General features: G+C 55.7%; 1 protein-coding gene across 1 annotated transcript; it reads left to right on the top strand.

Moving 5' to 3' along the window:
- Window positions 1–985: 985 nt before the first annotated feature.
- VASH1 (vasohibin 1) lies at window positions 986–22,200 on the top strand. The gene is made up of 7 exons (XM_003924582.4): window positions 986–2,587; window positions 9,712–9,800; window positions 10,910–10,966; window positions 12,804–12,878; window positions 14,459–14,840; window positions 16,508–16,620; window positions 18,147–22,200. Exons 1-7 carry the CDS (start codon window positions 2,279–2,281, stop codon window positions 18,217–18,219), a joined length of 1,098 nt encoding a protein of 365 aa, XP_003924631.1. The 5' UTR covers window positions 986–2,278; the 3' UTR covers window positions 18,220–22,200.
- Window positions 22,201–23,470: the final 1,270 nt, after the last annotated feature.

Here is a 23,470-nt window from a genome sequence, read left to right as displayed (position 1 = left end):
GCAAACGACAGGTAGGGGAGAGGGGTAGGCTCTTAAAGCATACACTCCGCTGTCTTTACGTAAAGTTCTTGGCTTCAGCCTGGAGATAGTGCCTTTCCCACCGTTTACAGCTCTATGGCATGGGGGAGGAGAGGGTGCGTTTAGTGTCCAATGCCCAGGGCCACGCACCACAGCCAGCTGTATTCTCACCTTGCTCTAGGCCAGCCAACCCTCCCCAAGCATCGCCTCCCTCGCCCGTGCCGCGGTCCCAGCGTGGTCCGCGGGGTCCGGGGCGTCCAAAGCCTGGTGCAGGGAAGTGGTCTAGGGGAGAGCTCTGCGCACCCCATTCCCACCAGTGCAGCCATCCCATTCCCACTAGTGCAGGCAATTGGGTAAAACGGGGTGACTTTTACCCTTTTCGTTTCTAGAGGTAGTGACCCACCCCCCACCTCAATCCCTAGATGTCCTCCTGCAAGGACTGTGCGCGCTGGGACGGACTCTGCGCTCACTCAGTGTACTCAGTGTGACCACCTCGGCCGAGATATGGGGAAACTGAGGCCTACAGAGGGAAGTAAACTGCTGGACGTCCCAAAGCAACACAGGCACTGAATCCGGTCTAGAATCCCAGTCTTCCAGGCCAGTGCTCTCGGTCCTACCCGCTGAGGGCCCCTGCGAGGAATCCTTTTCAAGAAATTCCCGATCCCAGGAATTCCTTCTGCGCCGGGAATCTCCATGGAGTTTGCGCTCCGTTTGGCACGTTGAAAACTTCCTCCGTAGCTCCGCACCGCCTTCGCGACACCCTGACGGATGGGTGAGGAGGGAGCGAATGCCCACCGGCGTCCTTGAGGTAACTCGGGACAGAGGGACCGCTGCGGGGGGCTGAGGACCCGGCGCGAAGGCGCTGGCCCTTTAAGGGGGGGACGGAGCGCATGCGCGGCGCGGGCCGGAGTCGAGCCGGGTGGGCGGCTGGCGGGCAGGGGACGCGGCGGCGGCGGCGGCGGCGGCGGCGGCGGTGGGGCCCAGGGGCGGCGGGGGCTGCAGCAGCGACGACCCCAGCGTCCCGGAGCCGCGGAGCCGCGATCGGCGGGTGGACTCCGCGTGAGCGGGCTTGCTCCGCAGGCACCAGCGCAGCCCGCGCTCGCCGGGCTTCGTCACTCGCCTCCAGCGACATCCGCCGGCGGAGGCTGCGCGAGCCTCCGACTTGCGGTCCCCGCCCCGCGGTCCTTCCTCCACCCTCAGCCCGGGCAGCGGCGGCCGGAGCGAGCAGCCACGGAGCATCCTCCGCCCGCCCCGGCCGCGCCACCGCCCATGCTGCAGCCAGTCCCGGGCAGCGACCCCGCGGCCGGAGCCCGCCGCTCGGTGACCTCAGCCTGGCCCCTGCGCGCCGCCCGAGCCCGTCCCGCTGAGCCGCGGGCCCGGTGCCCTGCGATGGCTCGGCTGGTGCAGCGCGGCGCCAGGTGCCCGCCGTCCGCCCGCTGAGAGGCGCGGGGCTGGGGACCTGCTGGGCCTCCGCGCGCGCAGCCTTTGCCTCCCCGCCGCGCCCGCTCCCTTTCTGCGGACTCCGCGGCTGTTTCTGGGGGCCAGGGAACAGGGGGGCCCAGACAAAGCCCACTTTGTGCGGGGAGTTGGCCGCGGGCGTGGAATGTGCGCGTCGGCGTGCGCCCCCTCCCCGCGCCCCGCCAGCTGCGAGTCTTGGCTCCGGGACTTGTCTCGTCGCGTCGGAGAAATCGCCCCACGGCGCCACTCTCCCGGCCAGGGGTCCGGGTTCGGAGCTCGCGCTGCCGGGAGTCGCCTCAGTCTTCCCCCGGGGCGTTCAAGAGTTATTTAGGGGATTTTGTTCTCTGAGAAACTGAGACCCAGGGCGCCCAGTGGGCACCCGTGCCTTGACTCTTACTTTCTGCAGCCTCTGGTCCGAGCTGTCTGGCCTCAGTTTCCCTCCGACTTTTCTCCCCTCTGCCAGCCCTGACTGCTGCCCGTCATTGTTCTTGCAGTCAGATGGGGGTGCTTTGTGACGGCTGCCAAGTTGGGGTGTGTTCTCTTTATCCCGTTGTTCAAACAGAACAAGGCCTCCAAGGCTGACCCCAGACAACCCACTCCCTCGGACCCCACTTCACGTTGTTGCACTGATTTTTTTTTTTTTTTTTTAATCAAGTAGTGTTTTATTGTACAGGAGCCACGCCCTGATTTCTTAAAGGCGCCTGGCACTCTGGCCATGTGTTATCTCTGCAGCTGGTGTGTGGGAGGCCTCTTGTGAGCCACCTGTTTTCCCGCCTCCACCACCCCTGTCAAGGATTTAGGGATGCCAGGGGGAAAGAAGGTGGTTGGGGGTGGCAGCAGTAGTGCCACTTCAATATCCGCTGCGGCCACCGCCCCATCTGGGGTCAGGCGTTTGGAGACCAGCGAAGGCGCCTCAGCCCAGAGAGATGAGGAGCCAGAAGAGGAAGGGGAAGAGGACCTGCGAGACGGAGGAGTCCCCTTCTTTGTCAACCGGGGTGGGTTACCTGTGGATGAGGCCACCTGGGAAAGGATGTGGAAACACGTGGCCAAGATCCACCCGGATGGAGAGAAGGTGGCACAACGGATCCGTGGGGCCACAGACCTGCCCAAGGTGAGACTTGGGGGCCGAGGGGTGATAGCACAGTGTAGAGTGTTGGTGATCTTGGGGCTAAGAGGAAAGCCACACTCTCCTCCCAAGGGGCAGGGGACCACTGGCTCCATAAGATCTTTAAAATGCAGAGAAATCATACCTGTCCAGGAGAACTTTCACTGCCATTCTAGGAGGGAGGTTCACATACCTGTCCTCAGGAGGCCCTCCCTGCTGTCTTTTAAAATGCCCACGTTTTACAGGAGGGGACAGACAGCAGATGGAACTAACACACTAGGATGGCTTGACATCTCATTTGCCTGATGACACTTGCCAAGCCAGAGAACCCTGAGCAGACAAATGGAATGAATGACTCAGGAGATGCAGGGCTTCCTATGTTGAGAAAGTATTTTCGTGCATTATGTCATTGAATTCTCCCAACAGCCTTGTGACGTAAGTGCAGTTTGGGTTCCCATTTTACAGATGAGAAAGCTGAAAACTCACGTAGGAACCTAAAGTCCCACAGTCAGTAAATGGCAGAACTGGATTCAACTTCAGGTCTTCAGGGGGAGCGTGGGGTGGGTGGTGGAGGGAGGTGTCCGGGTCCTCTGCTCTGTTGGACACTAGATTCAAGGACATTAGAAGAGGTCTTATGGAGAAGCATAAAATGAAATAATTTTCCTGTGTTGGCTGAAACTCCTTCTCCAGGACAGCTATCCTTCAGTTGTGTCACCAACTAAGGCAGAGGCTGTATCTCATTCGTCTTTGTCTTCCCAAGGCCTCCTGTGTGCCTGGCACAGAACAGGCACTTGTGTGTATGTTTGCTGAATGAAAGGATATTTGAGAGTTTCTGTGCTGTACGCTGCTATATAGGAACACATGGCTGATATTTAAAAAAAAAAAAAAGAAAGAAAAAGAAAAAACATAATGAAGACTAAGGAAGCATTTTCGAAATGCAGAGGCCTGAAATCTCCAAGAGCCCTTTGGACTGAGTTCAAAGCCCAGTGCTTAGCCCAGCCTGCCCAGGTCAGAAGGACGGGGGCTAGGAAGAATGGAAGTTAGTATGAGTTAGGCATGAGTACAAGTTGTCCATTTTGTTTTTACCAAGTTATTGATACTGCCATCAGAAATGGGAAAAAGAGAATCAAAGGTTGAAGGTTAAGAAACTGCCCAATATTTCCAGGGGAAAAAAAAATGTAGATTGATTTTGAATGGCTGCATGAGTGTGCTCTGCACTGACTTACAATTTATTTAGCTAATCTCCTAGAGTTGGACATTGTTTCCAATTTTATTCCTAAAATGAATACTGTAGTGAACATTCTAAAATCCAAATGTTGGGGTTCATCTCTGATCATTTCCTTGGGAAAAATTCAAGTATTGCATCAAAGGAGACTGATATTGGTAGGGGTCACCTGCTTGTCTAAATACCCCTTCCACCTCTTTGAGATGCAATGTTCTTATCAATAAAATTAGATCAATTGTGGGGAAGATGAAATGAGAGACTGTGTGTTAAAGTATTTGACAAACTGTAAAGCCACAAACCAGTCCCGGTTGTTGGCTGTCCGTTACCTTTTTCTTTCTTCCTTTTTTTTTAATTGAGATGGAGTCTCACTGTGTCTACCAGGCTAGAGTGTAGTGATGTGATCTCAGCTCACTGCAACCTCCGCCTCCCGGGTTCAAGCGATTCTCCTGCCTCAGCATCATGAGTAGCTGGGATTACAGGTACCTGCAACCATGCCCGGCTAATTTTTGAATTTTTGGTAGAGATGGGGGTTTCATCATGTTGGCCAGGCTGGTCTCAAACTCCTGACCTCAGGTAATCCACCCACCTCAGCCTCCCACAGTGCTGCGATTACAGACATGAGCCACCACACCAGGCAAGATGTCCATCACATTTACTCATGTCCATTATCAGGTGGGAAGACTAGGTTTTGCTCAGATCATTTGTACAGCTGAGGCTAGAGTCACACCCTGCTCCCACATGAGCAAGTTCTTGTTGGGCAACTCTCCAGCCATCTTGTTTATGTCTAAATCAGGCCATAAAAGAGTGTGAATGGTTCCCTGCAGAACTGTTACCACTCCTGGGAACTAAAAGAAAAATCAACGCGCTCACTACTAACTGGTCTATAATGTCATCTTGTCACCTTCAGTCCTCATATACATTCCTTCCGGACGCGGATGAAGGAAGTCTAGGGGTGGGGGCTGCGTTGTGACCGACCCCTAGGGTGGAAGGAATTTTGTGAGATTGGAAAAATTTGAACTTCCCCTCTTCAAACCACAGATCTCAGAGAAACTGCATTCGTCTGCATGAGGTCCTTCCGCTACCTGGGCCCAGAATAGAAAAGAGCCCTTAGAGTCTGGGAGTGCAGTGGAGTCCAGGAGGCCTTGGAGAGAAGCAGCATGGGTTGGGTGCCTGGGTGCCAGGGTGCCAGTGGCAGGGTGGGCTGATCCTGCCCTGACCATCCCCAGGCGCCATGCCAACTGGAGCTGACACAGGGGCCTTCCCTACAGCGGCCACACAGTATGGGGCTCAAGAAGTGTTTTGTTGGGACTGTACAATGTTTTTTTTTTTTGAGACGGAGTTTCACTCTTGTTACCCAGGCTGGAATGCAATGGTGCGATCTCGGCTCACCGCAACCTCCGCCTCCTGGGTTCAGGCAATTCTCCTGCCTCAGCCTCCTGAGTAGCTGGGATTACAGGCACACGCCACCATGCCCAGCTAATTTTTTGTATTTTTAGTAGAGACGGGGTTTCACCATGTTGACCAGGATGGTCTCGATCTCTCGACCTCGTGATCCACCCGCCTCGGCCTCCCAAAGTGCTGGGATTACAGGCTTGAGCCACCGCGCCCGGCCGGGACTGTACAATCTTTTAAAAGGCCACTTGAGCCAAAATTTAAAACTGGGAGATTTCTCACATAAAAATCCAGATTTTTGGCATCTTTTCAGAAAAGAAGAAGACTTGGGAACACATGGGAATGTGCAGTCCCACGTGGCAGCTGTCGGCTAAGGCTGGGGAGTGGGTCCTACTCCCCCATCTTGCCACTGTCTCCACCACTCACTTACCAGGCCTGCCTGCCCCGTGTATGTGACCTGCCTGGCCCTTGCACGTGGTTGAGTCTGGGACCCCTGCCTGGTGGTGTCGTAAAAGGAGAGCACTCTGGAGTCAAAGCCACCATGTTCAAATCCTTGATCTCCCATAACTGCTTACATGAGGAATACAGGCAACCTTTTCTTGTGCCTCAGTTTTTTAACTGTTAGCAGGGCCCCTTAGAGGATGTTTGAGGAATTGATGTAAAGCATGTGATGCTTCATTAGGTGCCTCAAATAGATATACCCAGTAACGGAGCAAAGAATGAGTGTTCCGTCAACACTCCACTAGCGCTTTGGAGCAGCAGCCTTTATGGGGATGATGCCAGTATGTTATAGGGCAACAATTTCTAGAAGGATCCCCAATCCAGCAGCAGCTTAGGCTCCTTGATAAAGAGTCTCTCCTTGATGTTTCAGGCTTCTACCACCTTTAAAAGCTTAGTGGCCACTGACCCCAGACCCAGCTGCTAAAGGTCTTCTAACCATGGCTCAGGCCACAGAGCTCCTGCAGAATGGAAATTTGAACATCTCCTCTAGTTACTTACGATGACTCCAGAGTCCTTTCCTTTTGTTTATTTATAAAACAGGGTCCCACTCGGTCACCTAGGGTGGAATGCAGTGGCACAGTCATGGCTCTATCTTCTGGGCTCAAGTGATCCTCCCACCTCAGCCTCCAGATTAGCTGGATTACCATGCCTGGCTAATTTTTTTAATTTTTTTTGTTGAGATGGAGTCTCGCTATATTACCCAGGCTGGTCTCAAACTCCTGGGCTCAAGCGATCTTCCCGCCTCAGCCTCCCAAATCACGCTGGGATTACAGGCGTGAGCTACTACACCCAGCCTGCACATCTCCTCTAAAAGGGCAATGTTTCCAGGATCAGTATGTGCAGACTTATGTTCGGGGACACTGATAATGACAACAGTGAACAGGAATTAAGTCTGTGCTATGTGCCTGACCCTGTTCTAAGGCCTCGACCTGAGCATCTCATTCGCGCTATAAGGCTGATTCTGTGATGGTGCCTGCTTTGCAAATGAACTGTCTGAGGCACAGGGAGGTCAGGAGCCTCACTAAAGTCATGACTGGGTCGGGCGTGGTGGCTCACGCCTGTCATCCCAGCACTTTGGGAAGCCCAGGCGGGCAGATACCTTGTTATCAGGAGTTCGAGACCAGTCTGGAACTCTCGAGACCATGGTGAAACCCTGTCTCTACTAAAAATACAATAATTAGCTGAGCGTGGTGGCACATCCCTGTAATCCCAAGCTACTCGGGAGGCTGAGGCAGGAGAGTCGCTTGAACTGGGGAGATGAAGGTTGCGGTGAGCCAAAGTTGCGCCACTGCACTCCAGCCTGGGCGACAGTGAGACTCTGTCTCAGTAAATAAATAAAGTCAGGACTGTAAATGGAAGAACTGAATATCCACAGTGACGATCTAGTTGGAGACTCGTTGCCCTTCAGGCCACACTTTTTGGGCACACACATCTAGCCACAAGCTCTCCCCACCTCATTGTGCCGGACTGAAATAGACACACACACCCGCCCCCCCCACAGTGACAATGTCTCAATGGAACTCAGGACTGTAGGGGTTCCTGGAGCCAGGGGAATCTCTGGCCTTTGCTGTGGAGGAGGAGTGCTCCCTGGGGAGATCTTGGTGGCTATACCATTGCCCCACTTCACCCCGCCTCTCAACAGTGAGGAAGTATTCCCCGACTCCTGTTTCAGAGGTGGGGGGTGAGGGGCAAGTCCTAAACTGGGCCTGGTCATTTGCATATACAGAATCTTCTTATTTGTGTTTGAGTGAACGAGTCTATGTAAAGGTAATGAACATTCAGGAAAAAGGTGTAGGTGCTGTCTGCAGTGGGGTGACACAAGTCAAGGAACTAGCCTCGGTGATGGTGGCCTTTAAGGTCCTGCCTGTGAATCCCCAGGTCTTTTTTTAACTCTTCCTTCTCCCAGAGCAGCCAGCTCCTGGGTCCTTTGTCTGGACAGCAGGTGCCAGAGCTCTCATGGGTACTGCCTGGCCCTGGTCCAGGCCTGGCTCTGGGTGAATGATGCAGTGCTGGGACTGCAGCTCCCTGCTGCAGCTTCTTGTGGGAGGGTGTCCTTACAGTCTTTATCTCAAGCTCCTCAAGGTCACCGGATCCCCACTTGTAAGTGGGGATGATCTGCCTGCTTCCCTGCCTGGCAGGGGCTGCCACCTGCAGAGATCAGGTGACTGGGTGGATGTGGCGTGCTATTTAGAGTAAATTGCTAAGTAATTCCTCTAATTCCTCTTTGGCCTCCCCACCCCCGTATCCTTGACATGGGAGGCCAGGCCAGGCTCTGGGGCCCATTTGGCACAGTGTGGCCAGACAGGAAGAGGGGGAGCCCCTCCACCCCAGACTTTTATCCTGCTGGTGACTGTAAGTGGTGGTGCCAATCTGGGGAGGGGGAGCCATGTGAAAGGGAAATGGCTCCTTCCAGACAGAGGCGTCAGCAGCCCAGGAGCCAGGGCAGCCAGCACGGTTGCTAGGGACTGCCCAGACAGGAAGGAGAAGACAGATGGGAGGGAGGGCAAGGAAGTGCAGGCGATGCTGCGGCTGTGGACCAGGGCCCCTTCCCTCTTGCATCTCCACCCATTAGAGTGAGGAGGTGTCTGTCAGGCACTGTCTTGTTGCCCATGCCATCAGCAGCACCCCAGACATGAGTGTGCAATGATAACCAGAGTGTCACTTCCCTCCTGTCAGAGCCCAGCCCCTGCAGTCACATTACTTAAAAAGCTGGGCTGGCATCTCCACCACACGAGAGCCTTCCAAGGAGAGGAGGAAAACAGCTACGTCCTTCCCTCCCCACCCGCCCCTACCACCTTCCCTTCACATGTGCCCCTGAGCACAGACTGTGACTCTCAGCAGCCCCGTAGGGTGGGTGAGCTCAGTGTGGCCTTGGAGGGCCAGCTGCAGGCCTGGGGCAAGGAGTGGGACCTCTCTTTGTGGGGAGCTTCATAGCTTGTGGCGAGTGGGGAGCTGGCGGCCAAGGGGGAGCCCCGAGGGGTGGGTCTTGTCCCTGAGAGTCTGGTTCTGCTACCCAAGGAAGTATTTTCTGAAACCTCAGAGGACACTAGCTGATACGTCTCTTAGCATCCTCGGCCTCACCGACTTGTTGCAGCCAAACTGCCAGACTCAGGCTCCCCTGGCTAGAGAGGGGCCCACACTGGCATAGTGGTCTGTTTTCTGGAGAATGGAGGCCAAGGGGAAGCCTAGGGGTCTGCTGCTCCTGACCTCACCCCAGCAGCCTCCGGCCTCCCAGGTGTCAGGAAGCACTGCCTGACCCGTTCTCTCCTCCCCAGTTTCTGGGTTGGGTGCTGGAAAGTGTGTTCTGGGGAGGAAGACTGTCTGGGTACCTGGAAACCTGCGATGCTTAGGTGTGGAGCTGTCAGGAGGAGAACTGGGCCCCTGTGCAGGCCCCAGCCACAGAGCCACAGCGAGACCTGTTTCAAAATATCTCTCTGGCCTGCTGACTGACTCCTTGACAGTTCAAGTTGGCACTCTAGAAGCCCTGGCGAATATGCCCATGATACTGGGTGGGCCATATCCCCTATCAAGGATGCTCATCCCCCTCAGGACCACTCCCCAAGTCTCGGGCACCACCTAAGAGGATGGGACCCCGGAGACACCAGCTTTGATCCGGCACCTGAACCACAGCAAACTTCAAACCTAAAAGAACCTAATCTTAATATTATATTCTTAAGTCTTGAAACAAATGAATATTTAACATTTGAAACAGTCAGCGAATTAACCTATGTTTTTCTAAAATTATTAAAGAAGCATAAAATTGGAACATCGACATACGCTGTGAATGAGGAATGCTGTTAAGTGCCAGGAGGGAAGGAATGGGTGCGCTGGGGCCCTGGCAAGAATCTTTGAAAAGAGGGGGTGCCAAGAAAGAAAGCTCAGGGTGGGAGGCAGGGAGGCCGTGCGTCCCCAGGGTGGGGCGCCTCTGGGCCAGTCTAGCCTAGGTGTTTGGTGGACTGGAAGCTCCAGGGTGAGCCTCTTCTCGTGACCGGAGTTCTTTCTCTGACCCCAGATCCCCATACCGAGTGTGCCTACGTTCCAGCCGTCTACGCCTGTCCCCGAGCGCCTGGAAGCTGTGCAGCGCTACATCAGGGAGCTGCAGTATCCTCTCTGGTCCAGGGTTGTGGCCACCCTCTGGCCGGTGTGGGGGGCCTTGTTTCCGGGCAGAGCTGGCGAGGTATCAGCAGAGCAGCCTCGTTCCACAACGCCAGGGCCACCATTCACATGGCATCTCTGTGCTCCCTAGTGCTGTGGGACGTGGCCCGTGTCCCTCCTGGGTGTCGGAGGAATTTTGTCTGATGAGTGCAGAGCCCACTCCGGACTCTCTGCCACCTACTTCCTGCTCCTGCCATGTAGCCGGATAAAGAGAGGGAAATGGGTCCCGAGTGACTGGCTGGTGAGGTGGCCAAGTATAGATCTCCCGCTCTGTGGTCCACCTGCCCCTAGCAGAGAGAGAGAGAGGGAGCTGCCTTGGGGCTTTTGAAAGTCTGGTTTTGAATAAAGGGGAAAATGGGGGAGCAAAAGGATTTTATGCTCCAAGAGGTAACTTCAGGATTCCAGAATTTTCTCCTGGTTCTTCTCCTTTTTCTTCCCTGGCAGGAGGCTGGTTGGCCAGCAGGGGAAGAGCTGGGCTCCCCTGGGCCCAGATTGCCCTGGGTCCCTGCTCTGGGCCCTCCAGCCCCTGAACCCTGCCCCAGAGCTGTCTGTTCTGGGTCCTCTCTCCCAGGCTTCTGGCTGCAGAGGTCAGAGATGGGAGGGCGAGGCATGGGTCCTGGGTCGGAGGCAGCCAGGCTGACGACTGCAAATCGGGTCCAGCTCCTCATTCTGCCAGTGGGGAAACCAGTGCAGTGAGGCAGGTGGCTGGCTCAGGAGCCCCCAGCAGTTAGAGGCTGAGTGGACCTCGATCCCTGCTTCCCCTCAGTTCATGTGGCTTCTCAGCTGGTTAGAGAAGGAAGTGCTGCAGGCAGCTGTTCCCCGCCGGCCCTCACCAGGCTGGCCACCTGCTTCATGTCTCTTGTCCAGGGGAGAACAAGGGAGAAAGCCAAGGAGGGTGAGAGAGAGGGAGAGAGAAGAGCTGTGAGGTGGGTGAAGCATGCATGCTGACCCCGTGTCCTCTCCAGGAGACTTGGCTCTTGAGCTTGGGAACAGGCAGGGAAAGAGGGTCACCCTCCTTCAGGCCAAGCTAGGAAGCCCTTAACCCCTGCCTGCAGGTACAATCACACAGGGACACAGTTCTTTGAAATTAAGAAGAGCAGACCTCTGACAGGGTAAGTATGGGGAGGCCAGTCCTCTGCCCCAGGGCTGGCCTAGAATCTCTTGACAGCCCCGTAGTGCACCTTGGAATGGAAGTTCATGGGGCAGTCAGGGACCCTTCTGAAGGGAGGCAGCCTTCGGGGCAAGCACCACACTGGGGCCTTAAGGTTGTCATAGGGAGGAAAATCCAGCAGAGACTAACAGCCAGGGCTGCCTTGAAGGAAAAGGAAATTCTGGGTCCATGCTGAGCTAGAGGGTAGGCGAGAGCCCACCCCCAGCCCTTGCCTTGGCCAGGAGAGAAGGTGGTCCCAGGTAGATTGTAGGTGAGCCTCAGCATTTTTATTTTTATTTTTTTAGTGGGAGATGGACCTAGCAGGAGAGACACCTCCCCCTTCTCTGTGCTGCAGCTGCCCACTGCAGGGACTTGCATGGCCTTGCATGGCCACTCCGTTTGCCTTACACCACGGACTCTTCTGGTCACTGAGTGGAAGGTCCGGTGTCTGAGAACAGGGAGCTCCCTGGAGAGAATGTCGTGTGTCTCACTTCCCATCCCATCACCCCGTGTGTAGCCCCCTGCCTGGGTTCACTTGCCCTGGAAAGTTTCTGCCCATGAACCTCCGAGGGCAGAGGAGAGTGGAGAGTGAATGTCACGGCTGGGACTAGAGGCTCAGTCCAGAGATGCCCACAGGCTTAAGACCCTGGGCATTAAAAATTAATGTGAATAGGCCACCCTGGTGGTTCACACCTGTAATCCCAGCACTTTGGGAGGCCAAGGCAGGTGAATCACGAGGTCAAGAATTCGAGACCAGCCTGGCCAACATGGTGAAACCCCATCTCTACTAAAAATACAGAAATTAGTTGGGCATGGTGGCACATGCCTGTAATCCCAGCTACTCGGGAGGCTGAGGCAGGAGAATCGTTTGAACCCAAAGGCGGAGGTTGCAGTGAGCCGAGATCGCGCCATTGCACTCCAGCCTGTGCAACAAGAGCGAGACTCTGCCTCAAAAAAAAAAAAAAAAGAATGCGAATTTTACATCTTGCCCCACACATAATCTCTGTTTGCTTCTTTGTGAAAATGCTTTTAAATGGCTTATTAGCACAATTCCTTAATTATCCCCTCTCCAAGGCCCTGTGTGGAATCCAGCCTCCCTGTCCCCAAAAGCTTTGTTCTTTTTGGCCTATGGCTGCTGTGTGCTGGAGGCCCACCCCAGCCTTACTTGGCATGGAGGAGTCTGGGTGCCCACCTGGGCAAAGCCAGTGGCCAGGCTGAGTTCTCAGGCTGAGGACAGAGGGAGGAACCAGGCCTCAGGGAAAGGCTGTCTTAAAATGGCCGGAATTCCAAGTTCAGGAGCAGATCCGGAAGTCACCAGGCAGCTTTCTGCCTGAGATCCCACATACAGGGCCAGGTGGCTGCGGGGAGGCAGTTGCGGTCAGTTAAGAAGCTCTTAGGAGAAGCCATGGTTGGGTCAGGGGTGTCCACCGTGCTTCAGAAGGAGGAGATCGACGCCGACGCCCCTCCTCCCCACACTGCCTCGCAGAACGCCCCAGCCTGGTGGCGGTCAAGGTCCTGCCCCCAGAGCGCTTTGGAGCAAGAGCCAGGCGTGGGAGGTGGAAGTGGAAGGAGGAAGAGCGGGCCTCCTTCCTATCAGCAGTGGCTGCCTCTTTCCCACCCCCTCAGGCTCCAGATGTGGTTGGGAGCGTGGAGGGAGGCGCTGGGCCTAGGCCGAGGGCGGCTTGGGAGGCAGCCTCTGACCTTCTAGCAGTTTGAGTCCGCCCCGCCCCCTCCTTCTCACACTTCCCTGGAAGGGGCTAGAGACGCTGTCCTTACCGCCCCGCCTCCCTTTCCCACAGGCTGATGGACCTGGCCAAGGAAATGACCAAAGAGGCCCTGCCAATCAAATGCCTGGAAGCCGTGATCCTGGGAATGTATCCTTCCCGGCCTGGAGGGGAGGGGTCCGGGCTTCTCTAGGCCTCCACTGCCGGCTCTGAAAGTTAGGGAAGGGAAGTTGAATGGGCTCTAGGCCTCTCCCATAGGTGTCATCTGGTTGGCCCCAAGATGAAGAAGCCCCCCTAAAGTGGAAGAACCCCTCCAAAAATGGAGGAGCCCCAGGGGCCCGGGCCCCTACCTCTCAGCGGCTATCTTCCCAGGCTTACCGGGTAGCTCGTTTTTGAGTCACGTGGACGCAGGGACCCTGTTCTCTGAACCCCAAATCAGGGCACAGTGTCTCAAAAAGGCTGTCGTACCATTTCCAAGAACCAGACAGTCTGGGAGGCACAGTTGGAATGCCCAGATGTTGGCATTTCCAGAACACGTTGATTTGTGGATGAGATATTTAAAGCAAAACTGCGTTAAAAAACCACAAGGTCTCCTAGTCACACTCCACCTCTCAACCAAAGGGTAGAGGTGGGGCCTATAGCTGAGTCACCAGGGTAGCCCTGGAGACAGACTAGCCCGCAGGAGAGGCCGCCCTCCCCAGTCCCACAGTCAGCAGAGGGAGAGGAGGACATGTCTCTGGCTGGTTCTCCATCCTAATCGGTCAGGGCCTGAGTCCTACCTTTTCTTCTTAGTCATTGTATTATTAAAAACGTCATACACAGCCAGGCATGGTGCCTCATGCCTATAATCCTAGCACTTCGGGAGGCCAAGGCAGGCAGATCACGAGGTCAGGAGATCAAGACCATCTTGGCCAACATAGTGAAACCTTGTCTCTACTAAAAAAAAAATTATTAAAATTAGCCGGGCATGGTGGCACACACCTGTAGTCCCAGCTACTCAGGAGGCTGAGGCAGGAGACTTGCTTAAACCTGGGAGATGGAGTCTGCAGTGAGCTGAGATTGCACCACTGCACTCCAGCCTGGGCAACAGAGTGAGACACTATCTCAAAAAAAAAAAAAAAAAAAAAAGTCACACACATGAAACATAACAACATCATGAACTCCCATGCACCCATTACTCAGCTCCACCAACTCGAGGCCAATTCTGTTTCATCTCTTCCCGCCCCACCCACATTCTCTACCAGCTTTTAAACATTTTGCCTGTGCCCGTGGGGTAGGCAGCCCACTGGGCTCAGCACTGCAGAGGATCACAAATTAGGTGGGAGCCAAGAGGGGACGGGGAGGGGCCTGATGGAACACGAGTCCCTTCTCAAGGTAGGTCCTGGAAGGACTGCGATCCAGGCAAGTCCTCTCCTCTGTTTTTGGGCCACCAGGGTCTGGAAAGCCCTGCTGTGTGGCACCAGCCCTGCTTGACTTTAGAGCAGTGGCCACAGATTCCTGGAAGTCTCCTGCCTAGTAGAAGTTCCTTTTATTGAGCGCCTGCTGGATACCAGGCTCAATGCAGAGGGCAGGAATACCAGGAGGAGACGCCAGGAGTGTGGCGATGAGCAGAGCAGGCATCTGCACTCCGAGGCTGGCGGGCCCTTGACCCGTGGCTCCCGGTCCCAGCCCCTCCCCATGTGCTGGTCCCGTGCCCCTCCTGGCTCTTTCCTTAGCAGGGCCCTGGCCAGTTACCTCACCAACAGCATGCCCACCCTGGAGCGCTTCCCCATCAGCTTCAAGACCTACTTCTCAGGGAACTACTTCCGCCACATCGTGCTGGGGGTGAACTTCGCGGGCCGCTACGGCGCGCTGGGCATGAGCCGGCGCGAGGACCTGATGTACAAGCCGCCCGCCTTCCGCACACTCAGCGAGCTCGTGCTGGACTTCGAGGCCGCCTACGGCCGCTGCTGGCACGTGCTCAAGAAGGTGAAGCTGGGCCAGAGCGTGTCACACGACCCGCACAGCGTGGAGCAGATTGAGTGGAAGCACTCGGTGCTGGACGTGGAACGCCTGGGCCGCGATGACTTCCGCAAGGAGCTGGAGCGCCACGCCCGCGACATGCGGCTCAAGGTCGCGCATCCTACAGGCCCTCGACCCCCTCCCCCAGCCCCTGCCCCGGCTCTTACCCCTGCCCCAGCAGAGGCGATGTGAGAATTGAGGGAGAGGACTGGGGTGCTGGGCCCTTGCTTAGTGGTCAAGACCGTTCCCCTGGGGTGGGCAGACCAGGATGGCTGCGGAAGGAGAAGGTGGGTGGGTGGCTTTGGATGGTAGTAGGTGTTGGGCACATGGAGAAGGGGGCTTTGGAGTCTAGGTCAGTGGTGGGGAATCACTGCCTCTCTGGAGGGTGTGGTCGGGTGCTGCGATGGGTGGCCTCCCCACTCCTGTAATGCATCCTGACTCTGCCCCCCACCCCTAGCAACCATGAAAGGCCTAGAGGGAGGTTGGAGGAAAGGGAAGAGAGACCATGGGGAAGACAATGAGGGCAGTGTTCCTTCTTCCCCTCCCCACCCACACTTGAGCAGGAGGCTTTGAAGAGTTGGGCTGGGGGCTGTTGTGCCCAAAACAGCTGGGCTGAGCTGTTGAGTTGAGCCTTAGAGCCTTTCAGCAGGCAGAGTTCTCGTCTCTGCCGGGGTTCTCCTGGGGCTGTCAGGGCTCCCTGCTTGGTGTTCAGCCCTCCTCATAGCTCAGTCACTGCTGCACTGTGACTGTCCTCCAGGCAGCCTGGAGCCTCCTCTGCACTGCTGTGTGCACTGCTTCTCTTGACAGCCCTGGGAGGCCAGCGGGTGGTAGCTCTATTTTCAGGGTAGGAAGCTCAGAATCTTGCTCACAGGCAAGTGAGCGGCAGATTGGACTGGAGCTCAGCCTCCTGCAGGGTGATGGGAAACCCACCTGTGTTGCGGGTGTCCTAGTGGGGGTTTGTAAGAGCTAGGACTGCCCTAGCCATGCCAGCCTTAGGCCAAGACCTCATGGGGTGACAGTGCCTTCCCCTAGGAGAGAGGCAGGCTGCAGCCGACCCTGCATTAAAGAGAGCCTGCTGACTTCTGCCTCTGCGCTGCTGCTCCCCGCCTTGCTCTGGGTCCCTCAGCACCCTGGCTCTTGCTGCTCACTTTGCTATTGTGTCTTTAAGGCATCAGGTTGGATCTAGTGTGGGAGCCAGTAGTTCCCTAGTTTTGAGAGCTGCGAGGGATTCCCACCCTGTTTGGTGCTAAGCACTCCCCTGTGTTATTTGCCCCTCTCCAGCGCTCCCGTGTTTTGAAAACTCAGGTCAAACTGTGGTGCCACATAAAGGATGACTCCGTTGTTTTTCTTATTTTTTTCTTAAGCAGAGCTAGAGCTACTGGCCTGACTTCTCAATAGCTGGAGATAGCCAGCATCACCCTTGGGGTGAGTGGGATCCAGCCCAGAGTTCAGCATGGGCTGCTCCCACGGCCGGCACATTTACCTGGCCTTTGTTGAGGGCTTTTTGCAACAACTTTATGGTATCTCAGTGACTTCCCCCACTTCCACTCTACCCTCAAGGAGCCACAAGGATTGGATAGCCCCGGGGAGGAACTCCTGCCCTGGCATCTTTCATGCCTGGGAAGTAGGTTGGGAAAGATCCAGACAGGGCAGAACCATGTTCAAGGTTCCCTGGGCCTTTCCCAGGGCAGCCTCTAGGGACCCGTGGCTCCTGGAAGGGGAGGTTGGGCTCCGGGGCAGCCCTGCAGTGATGCTGTTGCTTCTTCCTCTCTACCTAGATTGGCAAAGGGACAGGCCCGCCCTCTCCCACTAAGGACCGGAAGAAGGATGTTTCTTCCCCACAGCGGGGCCAGTCCAGCCCCCACCGCAGGAACAGCCGCAGCGAAAGACGGTGAGAGAGGGATCACCCCTGGGTGGGTCCAAAGAGGGTTTTTTCCTTTCCTCTCATCCTGTGAGTCCCTCTTTTTTTTTTTTTTTCTTTCGTATCTCTCTCCCACCCTTCTCTCTTTTCTGCTCCTACCCAAGGGAGGTGAGGTGGGACGGTGGGTTTAGGAGTTTGTGTATTGACATTTCCTATAGCAAGGCAGTTTCATTTCCCCAAAGAAACCAAACTCGGGCTGGGCGCAGTGGTTCACGCCTGTAATTCCAGCACTTTGGGAGGCTGAGGCGGGCATCACCTGAGGTCAGGAGTTCAAGACCAGCCTGGCCAACATGGTGAAACCCCATCTCTACTAAAAATACAAAAATTAGCTGGGTGTGGTGGCGTGCACCTGTAATTACAGCTACCCAGGAGGCTGAGGCAAGAGAATCGCTGGAACCAGGAGGCAGAGGCTGCAGTGAGCCAAGATGGTGCCACTGCACTTCAGCCTGGGCAACACAGCAAGACTCCATCTCAAAAAAAAAAAAAAAAAAAAAAAGAGAGAGAAACCAAACTCGGCTAGCCCACTAGTCTGAGCAATGGGTTACGTGGGAGAAAAGGCAGAAAGGATAGGGTCCCTGCAAGGCAGTGAGCCTCCCAGAATGTCATGGGGGAGGGCATGAATATTAGATGACTTTGAACATAACTTTGCCCCTGCCCCAAGAGTCTGGTTTTTGTCTGTATCTGGGTGGCAAGAACAAGCCATTAACATACCAGCTCTCCTCCTCTGATTTCAGCTCCTACAACACATCGCTCTGGCTCTTTGCTTTAAGTATGTCATTCAGGAGCCACCTCTATGGTATGAATTCATGGGTGGGGTACTAAGCAGGCCTCTGACACCAAGATATCCATCATCTTTGACTTTGATCTAAAAGCTTTTGTAGATGCCAAAGCCCCCTCAGAGAGATTTATCCTTTTTTTTTTTTTTTTTTTTTTGAGACGGAGTCTCACACTGTCACCCAGGCTGGAGTGCAATGGCACAATCTCGGCTTGCTGCAGTCTTTGCCTCCTGGGTTAGAGCAATTCTCCTGCCTCAGCCTCCCAAGTAGCTGGAGCTACAGGCATGTGCCACCATGCCCAGCTAATTTTTTTGTATTTTTAGTAGAGAAGGGGGTTTCACCATGTTGGCCAGGATGGTCTCCATCTTCTGACCTCGTGATCTGCCCACCTTGGCCTCCCAAAGTGCCGGGATTACAGGTGTGAACCACCGTGCCCGGCTGAGAGATTTATACTTTAAGCTGTTACCTACCAACTGCAGCCAGATTAGCCAGCCTCCAGGAGAGAGCAAGCCTGTGAGAGCAAGCCAGAAGTCACATTCAGACAGCACAGGTGGGCCGGGGCCTCCAGAAACACACTTCCACGTGCACTGTGCTGTGCGTTGGAGGGCTGCTTGGAGAATGCGGTGGGGAAGTCACCAGGCAGCCGCTGCTGGCTCCCCCGCTCCCTCTCCCTAACAGACCACTCATTCTCCCCGTACTCTGCTCTCTTCCTTCCTATAGGCCCTCAGGAGACAAGAAGCCTTCCGAGCCCAAAGCCATGCCAGACCTCAACGGGTACCAGATCCGCGTCTGAGGCGGGTGCCAGCACTGCAGGCCCCACCCACCCCTGGGGGCCAGGATCTCTCCTGAAACCAGCCTCACACGTGGGGAAGACGGGGCTGGTGACGAGGCAGGGCAAGAGGCTGCAAGGAAGAGTGTGTTCCAGCTCAGCCCCCCAAGCTGCTCCCACTCCCACTGAGCCAAGCCCCCCAACTTTGGGCTTAGAGGCCGTTAGTATTTTACTTGGAGTTTTTAACTCTACAACTGAAGTTTAAGGTATCCGGGGAAAACTTAATCCAAATGGATCTGCTGATGGTGGGAAGGCCAGGGCTTAGGAGATCCACATGCCACGGGGCCAGGTGAGGGGGGTTGCTAGCTCTGCTGGCGCCTCTGCCCCTGGCTTCTCTCTGGGAGTTGAGTACATCCACTCAATGGGAAATTTCCCAGCCCTACCAGGCCCATGGTGAGGGGTGGGGGTGGGGGTGGGTGGAGATGTTTCTCCAGTTCTGCCTGCCCTGGCAGAATCTTGACCCAGGGAAAAGGAAGCAGGGTAGGAGTCCTCCTGAGAAAGATCTGTGTAGCCCATAAACCAGTAGCATGGCACAGGCCACGTCTGCCCCAAGAGCACAAGCTCATGGCCCAGGAGAGCCTTCAGGCCCTCAAGGCCTGCATGGGCAGTGCTGTGTGGGCTGAGGATGGGTGATAGGTGAGCCTGGGGAAGGATCCCTGGGCAAAAAGTTCCCACGCTGACTGCGTCTACTTGCTCAGTCCCAGCTCGGCCTGTTTCTCTAGCCCAGAGGCTCCCTGCGGAGGGTCTGGGCTTGGTGGAGGGCCCAGAGTGGCGCTGAGGCCAGCATGGCTGAGAGTTGAGCAGACCCTGGGTGCCAGTCCAGGAGCTGTGGCTGGGCATAGGGTGATGGGGTGGGGTGCGTGGGCCTGGGTCTTTCCCCCGGCAGTGGCAGGAGTCCTTGCTGGGGAAATCAAGACCAGACTGGGATGCTTGTGCCCCAGGCTGGCCTTCCATCCTTTTAGTAGCCCGTCTTGGCTTGGGGGTTGCAATGATAGCTGGGCCAGTCGCTTGTGGCAGGGTATCAGGGCCCTGGCAGGGAAAACATAGGCACCTAGGGGTGTCCCCAGCCTGCCCATCAGCATGAGAGATATCTGGTGGGAAGTGAGAGGATGCAGAGAGGTTGGCAGGGCTGGGGGTAGGTTCTGGAGGCTCAAGCAACAAGGAGGTGCCGGGAAAGGGTGCAGTGCAGCTGCTGAGGAGGGACAGAGCCCAGAACTGGGGGATGTAAGTGAGAAAGGGATGTGGGGCAGAGTTTAGGATCAGGCTGCTCGAGGAGTTGTGGGTTGCCTACAGCGAAGACGAGATGGCTGTCAGGAGGTATAGAAAGGATTTGGGTTGTGGAAGGATACATGGATGAGATGACCGTTGAGGTTTTGCTGTTTTACTGAGAGGCTGTAAGTCCGCCGGGGCGGGGCTGTCAGTCAGGCTGTGGAAGGACTGGGGGCTACATAAGGAAGATCAGAACTTGGGCTGTAAACTCTCAAGGCCACAGGGCCGGCAAACGGTGAGAAGGAAGCTTCAGGGCTGGCTGGGGGCTGTGGCTACCTAAAGAGGGTGCACCCTGTTAAAGGGGCTGCAGCTGCTCAGCTGTTCTTACAGTGCCAGCCCTGTGTTTCCAGATTGTCTGCTGTGTCAGAGGCCAGAATTCTGATTTTTTATGCGAAATAGGATTTTTAAATGCTGGTGATCAGTTCATAAAACCTAAAAACCCAGTACAGGAGAAAGAGGATGCCAGTTTGCAATCCCTGAAGTAGAGCGAGCTCATGCTGGGGAGAAGTCCGCCAAGAGAGATGGGGTGTATGAAAGTCCTGTTTCCCAGAGCTGGGCTGGGCCGGGTAGGGGTGGGATCCTGGCAGCTGAAGAGGAGGAAAAGCCACTGAGGTTCCTCCCAGAGCGGGACAGACCGGAGACCCTTTGCAATTGCTGGGTCACCAGCGGGGGTGGCATGAAATAGAGACAGTGCAGCTCTGGGCCTGCCAGGGAGATGGATGTTGTCTTCAAAGCAAAGAAAGAGGAAAGGAGGGCAGAGCCAGGGCTGCCCTTGCTGATGAGAGTGCCTGTCAGGGAAGGCACCACAGGCTGGCAGCTCGTCAAACCAGCAGCTCTTGACCCAGAGCCAGACTCAGCAGGGCCTGGCCCGAGGCACCCTGGGAGGCCAGCTGGTCAGTCCCTTGCCTCCTCAAGTTTCTCCCGGGGTCAGTGAGCCCTGGGAGGTGCCTAACCTAACTCCAGCCACACTAACCAGAGGGGCATGCTGACCCCTGACTCGCTGTCCCATCCCAGCTTCAGGGAGTGGGGATGGTGTGGTCTCCATGTGCCCTCTAAGCCTAAAGCGAGATGGTTCACCTCGGGAGGGGCCAGGCTGGCATTGGGCCCTCAGCCGCCTCTAGGAACTCCCGACTCCCGGGCATGACAGGGTTTCAGGGGAGTAGATATGAGAGGGAGAATCCTCGTTCCGGAGTCTTAGAAAGTTCCAACTTGCAGGCTCCTTTCCCAGATCCCTCCATGGAGAAGCAAGCGGAATGAAGCCCTAACCTGCTTACTGTCCTCAAGGGAGGGAGCCGTGCCCCAGCTGAAAATCTCCTCCCCCCCCCGCCCCCTCACCGCACTCACCCTTCCTGAACGGAGACTTCGGGCCTGTGAAGACCAGCGCAGGACATAGTGGTGCTTTTTAATTTATGTTTAACTGTTTCTCATATGTAGCAACCCCTCCTCCCCTCCTGGGCGTGTTTACACAGGCTCTGCTTGGGGGCTGGCCTGGCCTTGAGGTTTCTGGGGAGGCAGAGAGGCAGGGACTTTGAGGCCTTAGTCACCATCCATGGTTATCACCTCATCTCACTTCCTGCGAGGGACGGGGCCTGGCTGATGTGACCCCAGCTCCCTCCAGTTCAGGACTGCCTTAGGGCTCCTTTGCCTTTGGAGTTGGGGGCTGCTGGCTGAGGAGGGGTCAAGGTGAGTGCCAAGAAAGCTACCTGGGGAAAATGGACCCGGGCGGGGGGGTGATGGCAAAGTCTCCCCAAAGCCTGGCTCCTTGTGCTCAGTGTCAGGAGCAGACCACGGGGGAGCCAGGTGTAGAGAGCCTTCCTGCCCACCTAACTGCCAGCCCTCTCCCTCCACAGCCTCTGCACACCCTCATGTTCCCCCTATCCATCTTGCCAGCCACACCATCCATCTTCTGGCAGAGCCAAGTAGGGGAAAGCAGCAGCGCTCTGGCCTTGGGATGTGATGATAAAGCAAGCCTAGGGCCAGAGTTTGGGGAGCAGAGAGAGACAAGAAGTTGGCCATGTCTGATTTCCAGCCCTTCCCGCTTGAACTTGTCTTCCCAGGTCAGGGAGTGGGTCTCATTCCGGCTGGTGGAGTGCCCCGAGGCCTGTGTGGGCGTGTGTGCCTGCTTTACCTGCCTAGACTGTTTTCTGGCTCAGCTGCAGCAAGTCGGCAGGCCCACTGTCTGCCCTGTGTCCCTGGCCTCACTCCCAAGTGCAAGGACATGCGCGCTGGGCCCAACATGATGATGGTGTGAAGGGCAGGAAACAGTCCTCTGAAGGAGTGGGAGGTGGGCAGTCTGCCCCGGCCAGGCACCATCACCTCCTGGCAGCTTCCGCAGACCAGGCAGGGCTGCTGTGGTGCCGGCTGCCAAGTCCATCAGTACTGACCGTCTCGCTCCATCTTGGTGCTCCGGAGTCCCAAGTTTCCCTTTATCATCAAGTCTGACAAGAGAGAAGAAACATGGGTGTGCCTGGCCCACAGGGCCTGGTGGTGTCGGACCTCCCCGCTCCCTCAAGCTCTGTATGGCTGCAGTGTTGTACTAGACTTTGTTCTTGCTGTTCTCATCTCAGTATTGCCTCACCCTTTCACTTACACTTCGTCTCATTCCTGTTGTCACTCTCCCTTGAAATGAATAAAGTCTCCCCATCTCCTGCTGTATGGGTTGGGCAGAAACCACAACCTGTAAGCCTTGTCTCCTTTCCTTTGGAGCTGGGGCCCGAGCCTTCCCCCAGCTCGACAGCATCAGCCTCGTTGGCTCTGGAAAGAGCCTGACCTGAGCCCAAAGCCAGGAACAGGAAACCTCCCAGCCCCAGCTGTCGTGATGAAACTTCCATGGTCCCAGACTTTCCTTCTCAGCCTGCTGAAGCCACTCAGGCCTTGTTAACCCTGATCTGCGAGCAGCGCTTTCCCGTTCTCCCCACACAGTGGGCCTGGCCCCCGGAGGCTCAGGTCAGCTCCAAGGATATATTCCAGGATCCTGCTCTTCCGGTCCCAGTCCACAGCAGTCCATCAGGAACAAAGGAAAATGGGGCGTGTTCTCCTGGGAGATGAGTGTAGCTCAGGAAACCATAGCAACCTTCTCAGCACTATTGACATCCAGAACCCATGTTTTGGAAAACACCTCTGGGTCCGTCCACCACCCCCGTTCTTCCTGTCAGTTGTCCCTCCAACTCTGGACCTCTTCCCACACTTTTAAGACAAGCCCAAACAGTTGAAACCAGACTCGCACAGAAATATCTTTTAGATTTCACAGCAGATTTCACTCTTAACCCTTCCTGCCCTTGTCTCTGCTCTCCTTTCATTCAGCTTAAGGGTGAAATCCAGACCTGTGAGAGGAAGCAGTGTATTTCCTTACTTTTCATACCAGCCAGTCCCCATGAAACCTTAGCCAGAAGTATAATTTAGCATCACAAGACTCCCTCATTTTCAGTGGTGTGGTAGTGACGGGGGTGGGGGGAAGGGGACATGGCAGTGGGAAAAGGACAGGTGACCTGTTGGAATCCACCAATGTCCGGACTGCACACCAGTACATAGAGGCAGTTTTGTTACAGGCTCCTTTAAATCCAGCTAAAACACCCCCCAAAAAAAGCATTTCAAAGTAACCAGAATTTGTGAATACCTTGCATTGCACACCCTTTCATAGAGGCAGTGTTGCAATTTTCACATTTAAGTCCAGGTAATATGATACCAAGTAAAGGGTAGGTTGCAACAAGACAGGTTCATACAGTGGGGCCCCTGGCCTGCTCTTGTATGAATGAGGGGCTGGGTGAGTGCTGGGGTGAGAATTGACAATAATGAGTCAGGCAAGCTCTTTGGGGACACTGGCCGTTTTCTTAGAAAGCAGAAGGAAATGTCACTGCAGACTCCTGGAGGATCAGCACCCAACCTGCCCGGGGGTGGAAGGGGCTACATCACTTCCTGCCATCCTCTTCCTCAGGCTCACAGCACA

Source organism: Saimiri boliviensis, chromosome 2 (assembly GCF_048565385.1).
Source record: "Saimiri boliviensis isolate mSaiBol1 chromosome 2, mSaiBol1.pri, whole genome shotgun sequence".
In the NCBI taxonomy this organism is placed as follows: Eukaryota; Metazoa; Chordata; class Mammalia; order Primates; family Cebidae; genus Saimiri; species Saimiri boliviensis.
Note: the sequence above shows the minus strand (reverse complement) of the source record. Positions and strands in the feature narration are given on the sequence as shown.

Bases quoted from the DNA above. Each gene is read 5' to 3' on its own strand.
- VASH1 (XM_003924582.4), top strand. From the start codon at position 2,279: ATGCCAGGGGGAAAGAAGGTGGTTGGGGGTGGCAGCAGTAGTGCCACT. The intron at 2,588-9,711 runs GTGAGACTTGGG...CTCTGACCCCAG, and splicing joins GGGCCACAGACCTGCCCAAG to ATCCCCATACCGAGTGTGCC. The intron at 12,879-14,458 runs GTATCCTTCCCG...GGCCCTGGCCAG, and splicing joins GAAGCCGTGATCCTGGGAAT to TTACCTCACCAACAGCATGC.